Genomic DNA, 15640 nt, shown 5'->3' with positions numbered 1-15640 from the left:
ACTTCTTGTGACTGAAGTTCTGCAACTCCTGAAATGATAAGGGCCTTCATAAATACAGGTACATAGACTGAAGTGACTTGATTTTCTGTATGAGGTAGAATTTAAATCACAGACCAGAGAATGCCTAGCTGTCTGAAGTCCAGGTTTTTCCAAGACAGCCATCAGAGAAGAGTGGTATCATTGATGGTCTTGCCTAAGTTTATATTGATTAAAAGGAATGAAGTGACAACCAGTTCTGAGAAAACCACCAGGTACTTGAGTATTATGCATGGAACCATATCAATAGATGGTGCTGCGCTATGCAGTGTTGTTTTTTGTTCTCCTTCATCTATAACAGTAATATTTCTTAATAATAGAGTCCACTTCTGTATACTATGCAATGTGAAATCTCAAATCTCTGAGCATTAAGAATCTTTTCTGTAAGGCCTTGATGTTTTGGAGTATTTGACCCATCCATGTCAGTATTGAAAAAAAAGTACAACATAAAGTTGAAAGGTGGAAAATCCCGCCATGAAACTTCACGAAGCAAAAGATTGGGAGTTTATCTTCACTGGCAACTTAGTTCTGAGCTGTTGGACCTGAGATCTGTTGTTGATGTTTCAACTCCTCTGTGTTTCTTAATAACCAAGGAGTAGCATTTTAAAGACCTCTACCTCTTCCCAGTTTGAAGGTAGGTATGTGGATGGGAACAATTTGACATAGGGGCTTGTTCCTAAATGGCGCAACCCAGAAACATGCCTTGGTTCACCAAAGGGTGCACAGTAGAGGGTGGTGGGGCTAGTTGCAGCGACAGGCACCAGAAAGGATGAGCTGAGTGAGGTATCTGTGGACAGAGATGCTCTCTCACTGCAAGTTTTCTCAGGAAAAAAGCTATTTAATTGAGCCCTAATTTTTTTCTCCCCCATTGACCAACCTAGTGGCCTTCTGTGATAGAGTGACTACATCAGTGAACAAGGCAAGGGCTTACAGATGTCATTTATGTGGACTTCTGTAAAGGACACAGTCCCCCACAACATCCTTCTCTCTAAAATGGATTTGGTGGGTGGACTGTTAGGTAGATAAGACATTGGTTGGATGGTTTTATCCACAGAGAAGGGTCAGTGACTCAGAGTCCTGATGGACACCAGTGACAAGTGGTGTCCCTCAGGGGTCTGTATTGAGACCAGTGTTATTTATTATCTTTATTAGTGACAAAGGGATCAAATGCACCCTCAGCAAATTTGCAGATGCACCAAGCTGAGTGGTACAGCTGACACACCTGAAGGACAGGATGCCATCCACTGGCACCTGGACAAGCTCTGGGAGAGGGCCCATAGGAATCTCATGAAGTTTAATAAGACAAAGTGCAGGGAGTTGCACCTGGATCAGAGCAGTCTTGGTATCAATCCAAGCTGGGGGATGAACAGGTGGAGAGCAGCCCCGCCAAGAAGGACTCGGGGGTGCTGGTGGATGAGAGGCTGGACATGACCCAGCAATGTGCACTCACAGCCCAGAAAGCCAATTGTATCCTGGGCTGCATCAAAAGCAGTGTGGGCAGCAGGTCAAGGGAGGGGATTCCACCCCTCTACTCTGCTCTGGTGAGACCCCACCTGGAGCACTGCATCCAGCTCTGGGGTCCTCAGTCCTCAGCACAGGAAGGTCATTGACCTGTTGGAATGAATCCAGAGGAGTGCCCCCGAAATGGTTAGAGGGCTGGAGCACCTCTCCTATGAGGAAAGGCTGATTTAATTGGGGTTGTTCAGCCTGGAGAAAAGAATGCTTAGGGGTGACCTAATTGTGGCCTTCTAGTACCTGAAGGGAGCCTACAAGAAAGGTGTAGAGGGAACTTTTTACAAGAGCATGTAGAGACGGGACAAGGGGGAATGGCTTCAAATTGAAAGAGGTCAGGTTTACATTAGATGTTAGGAAAAAATTCTTTGCTGTGAGGGTGGTGAGGCACTGGAATAGGTTGTTCAGAGAAGTTGTGGGTGCCCCATCCCTGGAAGTGTTCAAAGTCAGGCTAGATGGAGCTCTGAGAAATCTGGTCTAGTGAAAGGTGTCCCTGTGTCCCTGTTTGGAACTAGATGACTGTTCCAACTCAGGCCATTCTATGATTCTATGGCTCTAGGATTCAATGTCTCTGGTGCTGGGTGGCCACACCAGCACTGCCAGCAGGGCTCAGAAAGGCCAAGTGGGTTGCATGGGGCTGGAACAGGGACGTAGTGGTCAAAGACCCCTCACTGAGATCTGAGTCACGGCTGTTCCATGTCTTGGGGTAGCCAGCAGCAGTTTTGTCTGATTACTTTGTAAGAAAGTGAAACATTCCCACAATCCACACTTTATCCATAAACACAACCCTCTAGGGTGGATATGGCCACCTGAGTCTGACCTATCTACCAAACACATCCCTGTGTTCATGAGTCAGTCACAAAAACTGGGCTCCCAAAACCCAAAGGAAGGAGAGTTTGAAGCATTCATAGTTTTCACACACTTCAGTCAGGGGGATTAATTTCAGAGCTGCTGAATAATCCAGACACTTGATTTTGGGTGAATGACTGTGAGAATAAGAGCCATAAATCAGAGCGGGAGATTTTAGGAATGCAGCTGGATTAATTAGGTTTGAACATTAATTGAGCACTGAAGGAGGAACAGTTTGCTCCCATTACTGCCAGGTACCACTCTCAGAAAACATAACAATCACACCTTGTGCCTCTCTCTGAGCTAGGACACAGCTTTGGTCCTCTGCTGTGCTTGTGCTTCCTAGAGCTTGTCAGGCTAACATTCCTCTTCTGGGTCACCAAAGGCCTGGAAAAAATTATTGTATATTTGTGTATCCCTGCCTCCACATATCAGCAGGACATCTGAACACAAACTCCGGAAGAGTGTACTGCAGGAAATTCCTCCATGCGGAGGTGTAAGCAACCTTGGAAAATCGAATTTCTGCCCATAATAGTCCATGGTTTTACAGCAACGTGTGTCCAAAATTTTAATTTCCAGAAAACTGCACGTGACTTAGGAAGTTTAACCAGAATGTTAAAAGAGCTCTTCAGAAAAAAATACAACATACTAATTCTTTGCCAACTCTTCGAATGTATTTATTTATGTTTAGATTTGTGTAAGGAAGTCTCATGCTATAAGTTTTTATTAAAAACATGTCATTAGAAATAAATAGTACATTTATAGTCATAAATAAACCAGTAGTTTTTAAACACACTAATGCTGGACTTCCTCTTACAAAACTGGAAGTGTATTTCACCATCTAATTTTTTTTGTTTATACCTGATATAAAAGGATAAAGTTGCTGCCTGAAGTTTGTGGTTGTTGTGGGTTTCATACCTCCTCAGACTAGGGCTTGTGCCTATTTTCCTAAAAATATTTATATGGGAAACATACGCTTCTATTCTTGCTATTGATTTTGGATGTGGTAAATGAGCACAGAAAGAATATAACGATAATAGCAAAGATTAATATATTTGCTGCTTTTTCCTGCTTGCTTATGGGAATGACTGATTTGTATGACAAAAGAAATATGCTTATAGAAAGGCTCAATAATACTAGCTGGTTAAAGGAAAAAATAAACTGTTTTAATTCCCCAGAACCTTATTTTCATTAGCTATGTGAAAATACATGGCCTGGTTTCTCAGATACTAGGAAAGCAGAATTCCTCAATGCTGTTCTCCTTTCTCATTTCTGTTTCCTGCAGATCAAGTTGATGATACTCAAATGTCACACGGTTGATGTGTTTGCCGCTGGAGACCATTCGCAGCACGGTGTTGTCACAGCCAATCTTCATTTGGGCTAATTAGGGAAGAGAGATATAAAGGAGATATAAAGATACACTTACATGAGAGAGAGTGCAGGAAAAGAGATCTATAAATTGGGAATTATAAAGCACTGATGCATGCAATTTTGGAAATACAGCAAATTTGTGTGTGGTAATGACCTGCCAGTCGTGATATTGCTGATTAATTTTTGTATTTGTTAGTTCTGCTTTACAGTGCTTGGATTTTTAGTAAAGCACTGTAACCTTCACTCGTGCAAATGCCTCTCCACATCTATGTGCTACTGTTAGATGCCACGAGTGATGGGTAAGGATAACGGCACTCTATCCCAGGGATAACCAAAATTAGCAATACTGAAATGTTTCCCATTAGAGTGTGTTTGTTCATAAGGAGGTTCTTCACACTAACAAAGGCACTTGAGAGTCCCATCAAGACAAATTCAAATGGAAGTGCCCAGCATATTGTCTCTGAGAGAAAACAAGTATCACTAAGCACTGCTTTAGATGAGCCATTTGAGTAGGGGCTTGGCAAAGCCTGTTTCATTTGGGGAACTTGGAGCTCTTTCCTCATGGCTGGAGAAATCTGGTGTGTCATTGAAAAAGCAGGGGCTCTTGAGATGGAATTTCATTTCCTTCACAAAACATTTTAATCTCATCTCAGTGCTCAGCATTTGATCAGCACCAGCACTTGCCAGTTAAGTCTTTGAACAGTGCCTGGACTGTTAAGCTGTGGTGTGATGAAAGGCAAGGGAGACCACAGGGGTGAAGTACCAGACATGTTCCTGCTCTCTAACTCTGTGTAAATGCCACTTGTCTGGTGCCCCACTGATACTCCTGAGGTATGACAGGTGTGCCACAGGGGTTTGTCTATCACATCACTGCCACACTTTGTAGTCTGCTGTTGAATATTATAGAAACTGGGAATTCTTATTTTCATGGGGAGAAGTCACTGACCTGTCATGATAGTGAAACAGATTAAGAGACCATACAGGGTTCAAAGCAGAGAATGAGAGCTCTAAGGCTTTTGGGTATATGTTACACCTGTAGCAGAAAAGAAGGCTCTGGAAACACTGAGTAAGTGAGAGAAAAGCTCCTTAAATGAGAATGTAACCACTTTTCCCTCCTTTGTTGTGAATTTCCAGACTCATTTATGTGCTGACATTCTAATAATCATATTTGTCGTAGGAGAAGCATTTTTAAAATATGTATAATTTAACCTTATAATCATTACAGCAGGGCAAGGTGGTCATGGTAACACACAGCCAAACCACAGATTTGAATAGCTTTAGATCACATGTTCTGCTAGATGTAAAGTTCACCAGTCTAGCAGGAAATCCAGGTTGCAGGATTGGGATGGGGGGTGGGGTGGGTGTCTGCATATCTTATTCTGGTTAATTGTTTTATCATGTGGAGTTCTTACCAGACCCATGAAAGGAGTGACAGAGGTCAGCTAGTGGAAACATCTTGGATGGGTCTAAGCCAGCTCCTCCTAGAAGCTCTACAAAATCTCCCACTCCTGCACAGCCTACTGATGGTTTCTAAAAAGGCAAAGGCTAAAAGTTATTTATCATTTTTCTTCAAAATGTAGCAATTCTCTAGACATGATTGCAGCCAACAGTAGGTTATAGAAATCCCCTTTGCTCAAACCTGTGTGAAATCAGTTTCTCATCCTGAGTAATACTCTTTTGATTTGACATTAGTAAGTTAATTTCCTTAATTAATTCCAAAGAAAGACCTAAGTAGGCTCTCAAAATTACTGACGAGTAGTTAAGGTGGTAATTCAACTGCTTTTAGTGCAGATAAGCAATCTGATTCTGGATGTAATCAAATTAATGCAGTTAAGGGCTGCACGCGAACACACATTCAGCAGGCAGACAGGAACTTCAGTTCCACTATGCCATACTCATTCCTGAGCAATAAGTCTTCTAAAATGCACCGTTGTGGCAAAGGTTAATTAAAGTAGGAATTAACCAAAAGGGTAGTTTTGCATGAAAACAGGAGCTCACTGTATATTGGGCCCACAAGTACATGGACACCTTGAGCACCTTTGGGCCGTCACCTGCTATTTAGATGCCTGATTTCTTTACCTTCCTTTGCAGTTGTCCCATTTCTGCCCTTCTCTGAATAATTCAACTAATTCTCTTGCCCATCTCTCAAAGCCCGGTTTACTCATACATTGGCAGTCCCCATGAAGGACCTAGGCTGCCAGACTCACTGGCAGGACAAAACAAACCTTCTTGCTCTATTCTTCTGGATATTTTGGAATTGGCACATTCTTAGACCTCCCAGGCACAGAGTATCACCAACAGCTCTTGTCCTCTCCTCTGTATTCTTCACCAAGAACCAAATGTTGTGGCCGAACCCCAGATCAGAGCAAATGGAGCAGAGGATGCTCAGCATGCTGAGCAGACAGTCAGTTCTGAGCACATTTGTATTTTCTCCATGCTAATACCTTACTATCTAATTTGTGTCTCCTTTCTCTCTTTAGAGCAGTTGCTGCTTTCATTAGTTTAAATACAGACATGCTCCTTTCTTTATAATGAAATTCTTACCCTTTGTTAGGCAAGCAGTAGTTACATGCACTAATGGTACTTTGCATAATTTGTTTGCCACTGCAAGATTACAGAGACAATAGAGATAGAGACAGACCCAACTCTCCTCTCTGGGGGAAACCAGAGCCCTCAGCAGGCATCCAAGTGGTCTGGAGCACACATGCCTTAGGAACCAGTGCCACAGGCTAATCCTGCTTAACGCCCTCCCTCTCCTGCACCCAGAAGATTGCACATGGTAGTAACTTATTAGGAAATAAAGAACTCACCTTTAAAAAGAGACCATTTAAATGTCCTAGGATAAGATCAGATATTTTTATCACAACTGGGTAGATTATTGAGAAGCTGCAGTTTCTATGCTGGTGAGGAATGACCATGGTAAACCTTCCTGAAGGAGTCTGAGAGATGACGTTGCAAGCTGGGACACAGAAGAAGGTACAAGAGTTATACTGAGTGCAGCAAAATTATGTACTTACAGTACCAAAAAACCAGAGGTGATTTAATTACTAAGAGTTACAACCAAGTGCTGAAAAATATGCATATAGCATTTTATGGGGTTCTTGCATAAAATTTGTTCCTTAAAACTTCCCTTCCCATTTCTTACTCTGTAACATGAAGTCTGACAGAACTTGATGGTGAAGCAATCAATGGGAGAGCTCACACCCCAAATCCATACGTCAGGGGCTCGTACTGTCAAGGGCTCATACAGTTTGCCAGTTTGAAGGAGGCTAAATGTGGGTGGAGGGCTTTGTTTAGCTTTGACAGGTTATTGCCTGATATTGTCAGCAACCCCCTAACTCCAATTCGGCTCCTCTTAACTGGAGCTCCTTACCCTGCAAAATACATCACTGAAACAAGAGTGTAACTTTATCTTTAGGTTCAAACTTAATAAGGGAGTAACTTATCATCTATGTATGTCTCCCAAGGGATCCTTGACACAGACCTGAGGGCCTGCAGCTGCTTTAGCAGGACAGTCAAGAACACCAGCCACTGCACAATAATCATATCCACCAGACTGGGGACCCAGCTTGCAGACTCATGTCTGAATAACCTGGATTAAGGACAGGGCAGACATGCTGTCACCTTTTGTCTTTTTTTTTTTTTTTTGTCACTTTGCATAGTAAGGCAAATAAATCAGACTAGTCTGAACAATAGTTGTTAAGTGTCCTGTCTCCTCTTGAAAAAACAATGCACGTGAAGCACCGGAATAGGTTGCCCAGACAAGTTGTGGGTGTCCCACTGCTGGAGGAGTTAAAGGCCAGGTTGGATGCAGCCCTGGACAACCTGGTCTAGGGGGTGGCATCTCTGGCCATGGTTGTAACAAGATGATCTTTGAGGTCTCTTTCAACCCAAGCCGTTCTATTATTCCATGATTATTTGTGCCTTGTCAGCTCACAGGCTTGTGGAACATGAAAATAAATACTTGTGATCATATATCACTCATAACTATCACATAATTATTTGATACATTGTTTTTACTGTTGACCTTTTTCAAATATTTTTACTGTGCTGTTCACCCAGATCTAGAAATTGCTTAACTCTCTAAATTAATACTATTTGTTCTACCCAAATGTATTGGAACATGCCAATATTAGACTGGGAGAGATCTTATTTGAAAGAAAGAGCCTTATGGTCCTGTATATCGAAGCCATGCCTGTGTTATCTCTTAAGCTTTTTTTCTTTTTCTTGCGACACACACTGAGCCTGAGTCAAATCTGCAGATATGTGTGGCTCTGCTGGGCTTAATAGAGCTGTGTTAGTGCAGATAATGACAGTGAGAGAATTCAGTGCAAACCAACACATTCATTTTGCTTCCAGCCCCAAATGCAAGCCCCTTTGATGATATAAAATGCAGACTTACGAAAGAGATTGGTATTTTTCTTGATTGTGACAGTAAATCCATTGCCTGGCTGATGAATCCTGAAGAAGATCATTGCTACGTTCTGTGATGACCTGATGCTCCGCTGAATGTTTCCACTTTCACAAAAGTCTACATATCTTTGAGAAGCAGTGAGGGGATGGTCCAAGGAACTTGGAAATTTCTCTCCTTTGAGTATCCAGCCGTCAAATACCTACAGGGATTCAATAATTGAAAACAATGCTTTTGCTTATTGCTCTGTTAGCAGAGGATAAAAACATTAAGTATGACAGACACTTTTATTTTGACACCAAGATAGCCTCTTCAAAGCCACCAGCTGAAAACAAAAAGTCTTTGTATTTATTGATTTTCTAGCATTTAACTAGTTATTCATGCTTCAATTGGTATTTAGGAAAGGGATACATAAAACTTTTAATGCTGTCTTTATTTCCTTCAAGTAAAAATTTCAGTTATCTTTTTTTCAGGGAAGTATCTCTTCTTGCTTCAGCATCATCACATTTTTTTATTTTTTACTATTGCAATTTCATTGTTACTATGAAAAGTGTTTGACGAGCTTGATTTGGAAGCCACAAGAAATATGAGCACTGTGAGCACTGTGAGCATTATATCTACTGATCTGGCCTGTAATTTTCCACAATCCGTGTTTGACAGCTTGTCATTAATGGTCCCAGGGGCCTTCCGGAGGTATTAGAGTACAATAAAACCTTGCAGAGGAATTATTGGCAGAGGTATTGTTCTTATCTGCATCTGCTCTTTCACCTCATGCTAACCACTAGAAAGCAGAACAAATGCTGCATACTTGGCTGGACGCTCAGCATTGACTTCTACAAATCTTTCCTTCACAACAAAACAGTAGCAATTTCCCCTTACCGTGCTCAGAGAAAGATGTAGAAATATGTCTTAGCTCTAGCATAGTTACACAGTTGCCTGCCTTGCTGTTTCAATTTCCTCCTAGCTGCACTCACATGGTAATTCCTTCTATGTGCCAGTCAACAGTTCCAAAACTCAAGAACCGGATTCTGCCATTGCTTCAGTCAGTAATCCTAGTGTGAGTATGTGGGACTTCCTGATGTAAAAACATCAGGATAGGTCTCTGAATTTGCCAGCGCTGCAAATTTCTGAAGTAAAGAAGAGCAGGTGCTCAAATTACACCAGACATAAGCTGCCTGTATAAATACAGAAACTTGGGACACCATGGCCAAAGAAAGTGACACTATCTTTGACACTCAATATAGTGTCAAAGATCTCGGTATTTTTGTAGCCTCCATGAGAGATCGTAAGTCTGGGTACAAAAGCCTTGGACCCACAAGAGGCTGAAGTCAGCCTTCCTGTAGCCATGTGGGGAGAGGAGCAGGATTTCCCAGGGTAAAGTGAGCAGGGGAACAGTACCTCTCCAAGAGCAGAAGACAAATAAAGGGCTAAAGGGAAGCTTTCCTCCTCCTCCTCCCCACCCTGGAGCTTAGCTCACCACTAGATGGGATGGGGTCTATGCTGTGCCTGGTCACGGCAGAGCAAAGGGCAAAGTGCAAGGTGAGGGGAGCAGCTGGGGACCACTGAGCCTTCCCTTCTCTCACAGACTGAGTTCAGATCTTGGACAACACTCCTACATGCCAGAAAAATGGGCTGGTAAAGTTTTTTGATACTCTGAGTCATGGGCCTCTTTCTGTTTAGAGTACATGTCCTGAAAAGCTCTAGCAGGCGAATTTTAAAGCCTGCCATGATCCACTCACTAATAATCTGATGCTAAGTGATCTGTGAGCAGAGGTTCCAGAGCAGTAAGGGCTCTTCAGAGAACTGTATCATTATCTGCAGGGCTTCTGTGATTCACAGTGCAGTGAGAAAACTCTCCTAATAGGGCTGGCAGGCTTGGCTCGTACTGATCAAACCTTTCAGCCAGTCTGCCATGTATGGACGCTCAGGAGAGGTTCTTCTGGAAAAGTTCAGAAGAGCTGGTGCTGCAGTTTGGAGAGCTATCCTCATCCTGCATCTGACTTGGCTTTAGAGGGATGGTGATGAGAGGACACATATTCTGAGTGGCTCAGGGAGGAGAAGGAGCCATCCCAGAGATGGCTGCTTTATGGCAGCCTGTTCTGCACACACAAACACACATACACACACACACACACGTATGCATACATATTTGCCTGCCCCTTGCGCACAGCAAACCCCTCCCGAGCCAGATGATAGCAAGGAAGAGGAAGCAGAGTGAGACTTGCAGATTCTTACCTTCAGGAAGTCACCCCCTTGGCAGTCGATGTTCACAAAGTCGTACTCTACTGTGATGAGCTCCTCGGGCTCCCCGATGAAGAAGGTTGCACAGTGCAGCTGTGGTTGGTCTGCGGTGAAGGTGAACTGCCCCTCTATACTCAGCATGTCAATGCACCCTGGAGAAGCAGGGACATGAGGCTGCTGCCTCTGCCTGCTCCGGAGGGAGACTCAGTGACAGCTCCCACAGTTCAGGGAAGGAGAGGGATAGCCGAGACCCCCCTACACTGAGACCTAGCTGGCAGTGAGGATAGGGAGAGCCAGCTGAAACAATTAGGACCCTGCCCAGCATCAGAGGATAAATAGTAACTTGCATGTGTGAGCACAAGTGTGCGACAGCAGGATGAAGGGGGGGTGGCATGTCAAAGCATCTCTGAGCAGAAAACTCTGTGTGTGTATGTGCACAAGTGCACAAATACTCTATTCCTTCAGATTTCTCGCTTATCACAGCTGTTACATCTGCCCCATCCCTTGGCAATGTGACCCTGCCCAGGGACATGGATGTGGAATCCCCATCCAGCTCCCATTATTTGGGACCATTAACTGTGAGCCTCAACCCTCTGCCTCAACCACAGGTTTTCTGAGATTTTAACACTTTGTCCTTCTTTTCCCTGGCCTTGCAAAAAGCTCCTGCACCTTTGTCACTCCCAATTAGCCCCCTTCCCCTCCCTGAGTCCTGAGGTCCCTCCAGGACTCTCCTACCCACCAATGGTTCCTACTAGAGCATCAAGAAAACTCACGGAGTGACCGTCGGTAGATCTGTCCTGCAGACAGCTCTCGCTTCAGATCTTCACTGAGGAGTAGGAAGGGCTCATCTTCACCACCATCCCTCACCTGGTGAAAGATGGAGGGCAAAAAGAGTATGGGGCAAAGTGAAATGCAGCCCCCTCCCTGCACCTTTGAAGAACAGGCACAGCACATTAAATCCCTTCTCCAGAAGCAGTGCTGCTATGGAAGAGCTCAGTCAGAAAGCTGCCAACCTGCAGCAGAGGAGAAATAAACCTGGCACCTTAGAGGTGAGCCCAGCAGCTAAGTGCACAGTGAATCTCTTAAATCCTCAGCAAAAATGCTGATGATAAACAAATGGAGAGGGAGTGCAGGACACATGGGACTGTTGCATTAAATGTTAACCAGGTGTAGGTTTAATGCAGGAGAGGTGGGATGAGGAGGGGAGAGAGAAAAAACCACAATGCTTGAAAGCCAAGAGTACAAGTTAGAAGACAGCAGTTAAAAGCACAGAAAGGTGTTTTAGTCACCAGCTGTATTGCTCACCTCTAGGTATCTGGTTTCCCCTTTGGAGGCTGCCAGGAAGATGAGAACGAGGTGGCACTGAAACTGGAAAGCAGACGGCATGCTGACACCTCTTCTGGCGGCCCTCCCTCTCTCCGTGGCCAAATTTCTCCCTGTTTGTGCCGGTAGGCAGGAGCCGCTGGGGTGTCTTGGAGTGACTCTTTTTATAGAGCTGTTGGGAGGGGAGGCACTTGGTCCCCGTACTGATAGGGTAACCCATGGTAACTGAATTCCTCCTGCAGTGACACAGTACGTGGGCATGACGAGGGTCCAAATCGCAGCCACAAATTTTCAAGCCAGTCAAATTCCCCTCTCTGACAGATGTCTTTTCTACTATACTGTCTGGTGGAGCTGAAAAGCTCTGCGGAAGAGAGCCCATCCCCGGGCAGACGGGGACTCATGCAGTGTGTTTATTTGCGGTTACTCCAAAGTGATGAATGAGGAGCATTCTTCCCTTCTTCTATTCTCCTGCTTCCCAGTTCCAGGGCATTTCAGACCTGCAGGGCTCCCTATCTCCCTCCTGCTGCTCCATGACATGCAGCTCTCTGCAGCCCCCATGTCAGGTTCTTCCCACTGGCCAGGCCTGGGTGGGCACCCCTGCGTCCCAGGCAGGTTTGCAGCCTGGGCCAGCATCCCTCCAGGGCTCTGCAGCAAGTACACAAACAAAACCAGACAGCTCTCTTGGTCAGAGATGGCTTTCATACAGAAATAAGAAAACTTGGGTCTCCCAAGGGTATATTTGCCACAGAACACCTGATACTGCTTCAGCCCTGATCTTCAAGGGAAACCTTAGAAAGACCTTTAAATGATGAATCTGGAAGTCAAAACTTGTAACCCTGCAGGGTACTAAAGATCAGGAACTCAGCAGAGGTAGTACATGTACAGTATATTCTTGTTTTCCTCTCATCAGGATGAACCATCTCTGAATCAACACTCTGCAGAGGGTAATAACCTTTTCCCACCTTAGGCTTCTGGCTAATATCTCTTTCTAATCTGTGATTCTGTGTCAAATTGTCACTTTGGTTCACCAAAACTTAGAAATAATACGAGCCAGACTTGCAAAGTCTAAAGTTTCTTGCTCCCGATTTCATTGTGACAACTTATGGACAGAAAAATTTGCTTGCTGTTTCACCCAATTTGTTGGTTGAAAAATAACTAAATAAATACTATTCTGTCTACACACCTATGGCTCTGAACTTATGCTGTAATTCTTATTTTATGGATTACTTTAATGTAAACTATAATACTCTTGCATATCTGCATGAAACTTCTGTGAAATTGCTGTATCTGTGTGGGTTTCAAGAGCATAAAAATCACTAAGAAAATGGAAAACATTCTTTTTGAACTTTGGTATCAGGTTGCATTCAAAGGTTGGTAACACTGTATTGGGCAACTGAGTAGTTAATTACCCCATGAACCAAGACTGAATCCATTTATTTTCATGTGCTTACCTTGAATTGTTTAAATACTGTCATTTTATGCAAGGATTATCAGAAGGGAGTTTGGAATCTGAAATCCATTCAAATTCCTTGGGAATGACAAGTTTAGTTGGAAAACTGCATGGTTTAGTCCCAGTTTGCATTAGAGACAGCTGGGCGGTTAATTAAGGGAGTTGTGAGGTGCCCTGGAGACCATCAGGATCCTGTGGGGCCAGAAGGGGCTGCAGGGGAGCCCAGCCTTACTTTTCTTATGTTCACTCTCTGAAAAGACGAATAAGGTTAGAATTACTGCTCGACCCCTCCACTCCCCGTCTTCCAGGCATTTTGCAGAATCCAGTCCCAATTCTAGCTGGGGTGTCCCAGTTTGCCCTGCTAGCCCCCAGCCTAGATCTCAGATACTGAGTGTTGAGGAATACATTCAGCTCAGTGTGCAGCTGCAGTGTGAGCTGCAAGTTGAGCTCCAGGGGCAGAGCCTGAGCCTGAGGGAAGAAGCCGTGAACTGCCAATACTTTGAATTCCAAAAGGCCCAGGGACCTGTGGCACCAACCAGGTGACCGAACACTTGGAGACACAGCAGGAGCCAAGGACTCAGCTGAAAGATCCCAGACTTTCAGGTGCATAGACTGTGAGAGTATAAAAGCCCAGGGGTTCCTTTGTTCAAGGTCCCTCCTCAGAGGCACCATCTCAAGCTTTTTGGGAGGGTGCTGCACCATGATAAAATTACTTAAAGGAACCAGAGGTCTGAGACTCTGCAATAGGAAACCTGAGGTCAAGCTGGTAAGGAAACCTGGTCTGACTGTGTGAATGTGGGGTGTGTAGGGAGTCAAATGGGAACCCATCAGCTCACTTGGAGCAGCCTGCTGTGAAGGGCTTTGGTCACAGGAGTTAAAAGTCTCTGGTGGTGGGAGTGTGACTTCCAGAATGCCTCCTGAATGGTCAGACAGGAAAGTTTTCTTAATGTGAGTCCTTGAAAATCTTCAGTAAAGGAGAGAGAGATTGATTTGTGTGAATTTGACCAGTTACTGAAGATTTGGTTAAATTCAGCTCCAAAAATGAGTGAAGGACATATGCCACTGTAGCTAAATCAATATGACAAATGTGAGGTGATCTACTCAGAATGAAACATACCAGCAGTGATGCCAGTGTATTTTAAATTCTTGCCTATGAATAACTGAGGCCTGGGCTTAGCAGGACATTCACTGATGGTGGTGCCCAGATAAGCAGAAAGCCCTCGGCAAGATGAGGGGACGGGACTGTCCTTCTGTAATGAACAAAGTGGTAAGGGGGAAGATAGGAGCCACTTTCACATCTGTTGTAATTTATTACTCACACAGGACCTATGGTGACTTTAAAATTCCTGCGCAAACACCTGTAGGAGTTTGAGTGTACAAATATTCTTTATAACATCAGTGCAAAAGCTAAACTTAAGCACCCCTTGCTGTTGATATGGAGCATATCATATGGAGCAGAGGTGCTAAGGTGTTTTTTCCATTTTGTTTTTCAGCTCTAGGCTCAGCAGGAGCTGACAAAGCACTATGACATTCTGCCCAGCCTTGTCGCAAAGTCTCCAAGTGCCTGGGATAATTCCCTTTGTCCTCAAACACAGGGCTGTCCTCAGCCCCCAAACTTATATGCTTCCCTTTGTGCAGCTCTGATGCCAGAGGAAGGCAAGTATTTGGGATGGGGATAGGAAGTCACATGCAGAGAGGTGAAGCTGCTGCTGCTGCTGGCAGGAGCTCTGCCCTGCCGTGCCTCTGTACCTGATTCAGGCAAAGAGATGCCAAAAGGGACCAGTCCAAGGGGAAAGATGGGATTCATCCCCCAACCCTACATGCCAGATGTCAGAGGATGAGAGAGAATGGAAGGCCATCTTCTCAACTCTTCTGCCTCCTCACAGGGTATCACAGGTCCCCTTTGCCTCTATCCTCCCTTTGCCTGCTAAAGCGCTGCTTTTGTTAAAACCAATGGTGGAAACTGAGCTCTTCGAGAGATGAGAACACAGCTAACAAAGTGAAGAAAAATCATTTTATACAGGGTTCAAAACATCCCTGCAGCATTTCTGAAGGGAAAAGCACCTTCAGTGTGATACAAACCCCTGAGCGAATGAGGAGAGCATCATTTTTCTTTCATGGGGTTGAGTCATGTTAAAACTCTGTAGAACAATTTTTTTGGTTAATAACAAATTATTTAACACAGTAAAATGCATTCCCAGTCACACCCTGCTACAAGCTAGATAATCCAGTTGCTCTCACGCTCTGACACCTTGATCTGCTAACTGTAACTTACCCTGGGAGCAGCCCCTTTCCCTGGCAGAAGTGATGGGACGGCATTGCGCAGGTGAGAGGCTGGGCTGAGTGCAGGGTGTCACATACCAAGTTCTGCTGGAGCTCAGGATGGTGTTGCTGGGGTACCCCAGCCTTTGCAGAGCCTCAGGTTGTTAAACCAGTATTTTGGGTGG

The 15640-nt window shown here is 44.4% G+C and overlaps 1 protein-coding gene across 1 annotated transcript; it reads right to left on the bottom strand.

Annotated features, from left to right (window-relative positions):
- Nucleotides 1-3049: 3049 nt before the first annotated feature.
- Nucleotides 3050-11902, bottom strand: LOC113982103 (corticotropin releasing hormone binding protein). The gene is made up of 7 exons (XM_027710042.2): nt 11726-11902; nt 11194-11287; nt 10415-10572; nt 8171-8381; nt 6579-6727; nt 5181-5298; nt 3050-3777 (listed from the first exon to the last, which is right to left on the bottom strand). The coding sequence occupies exons 1-7, from the start codon at nt 11804-11806 to the stop codon at nt 3620-3622; spliced, it is 969 nt and encodes a 322-aa protein (XP_027565843.1). The 5' UTR covers nt 11807-11902; the 3' UTR covers nt 3050-3619.
- Nucleotides 11903-15640: the final 3738 nt, after the last annotated feature.

The sequence above is a fragment of the Pipra filicauda genome, unplaced genomic scaffold, assembly GCF_003945595.2.
Source record: "Pipra filicauda isolate LSUMZ 115617 unplaced genomic scaffold, ASM394559v2 scaffold35_size7292922_pilon, whole genome shotgun sequence".
Classification (NCBI taxonomy): Eukaryota; Metazoa; Chordata; class Aves; order Passeriformes; family Pipridae; genus Pipra; species Pipra filicauda.
Note: the sequence above shows the minus strand (reverse complement) of the source record. Positions and strands in the feature narration are given on the sequence as shown.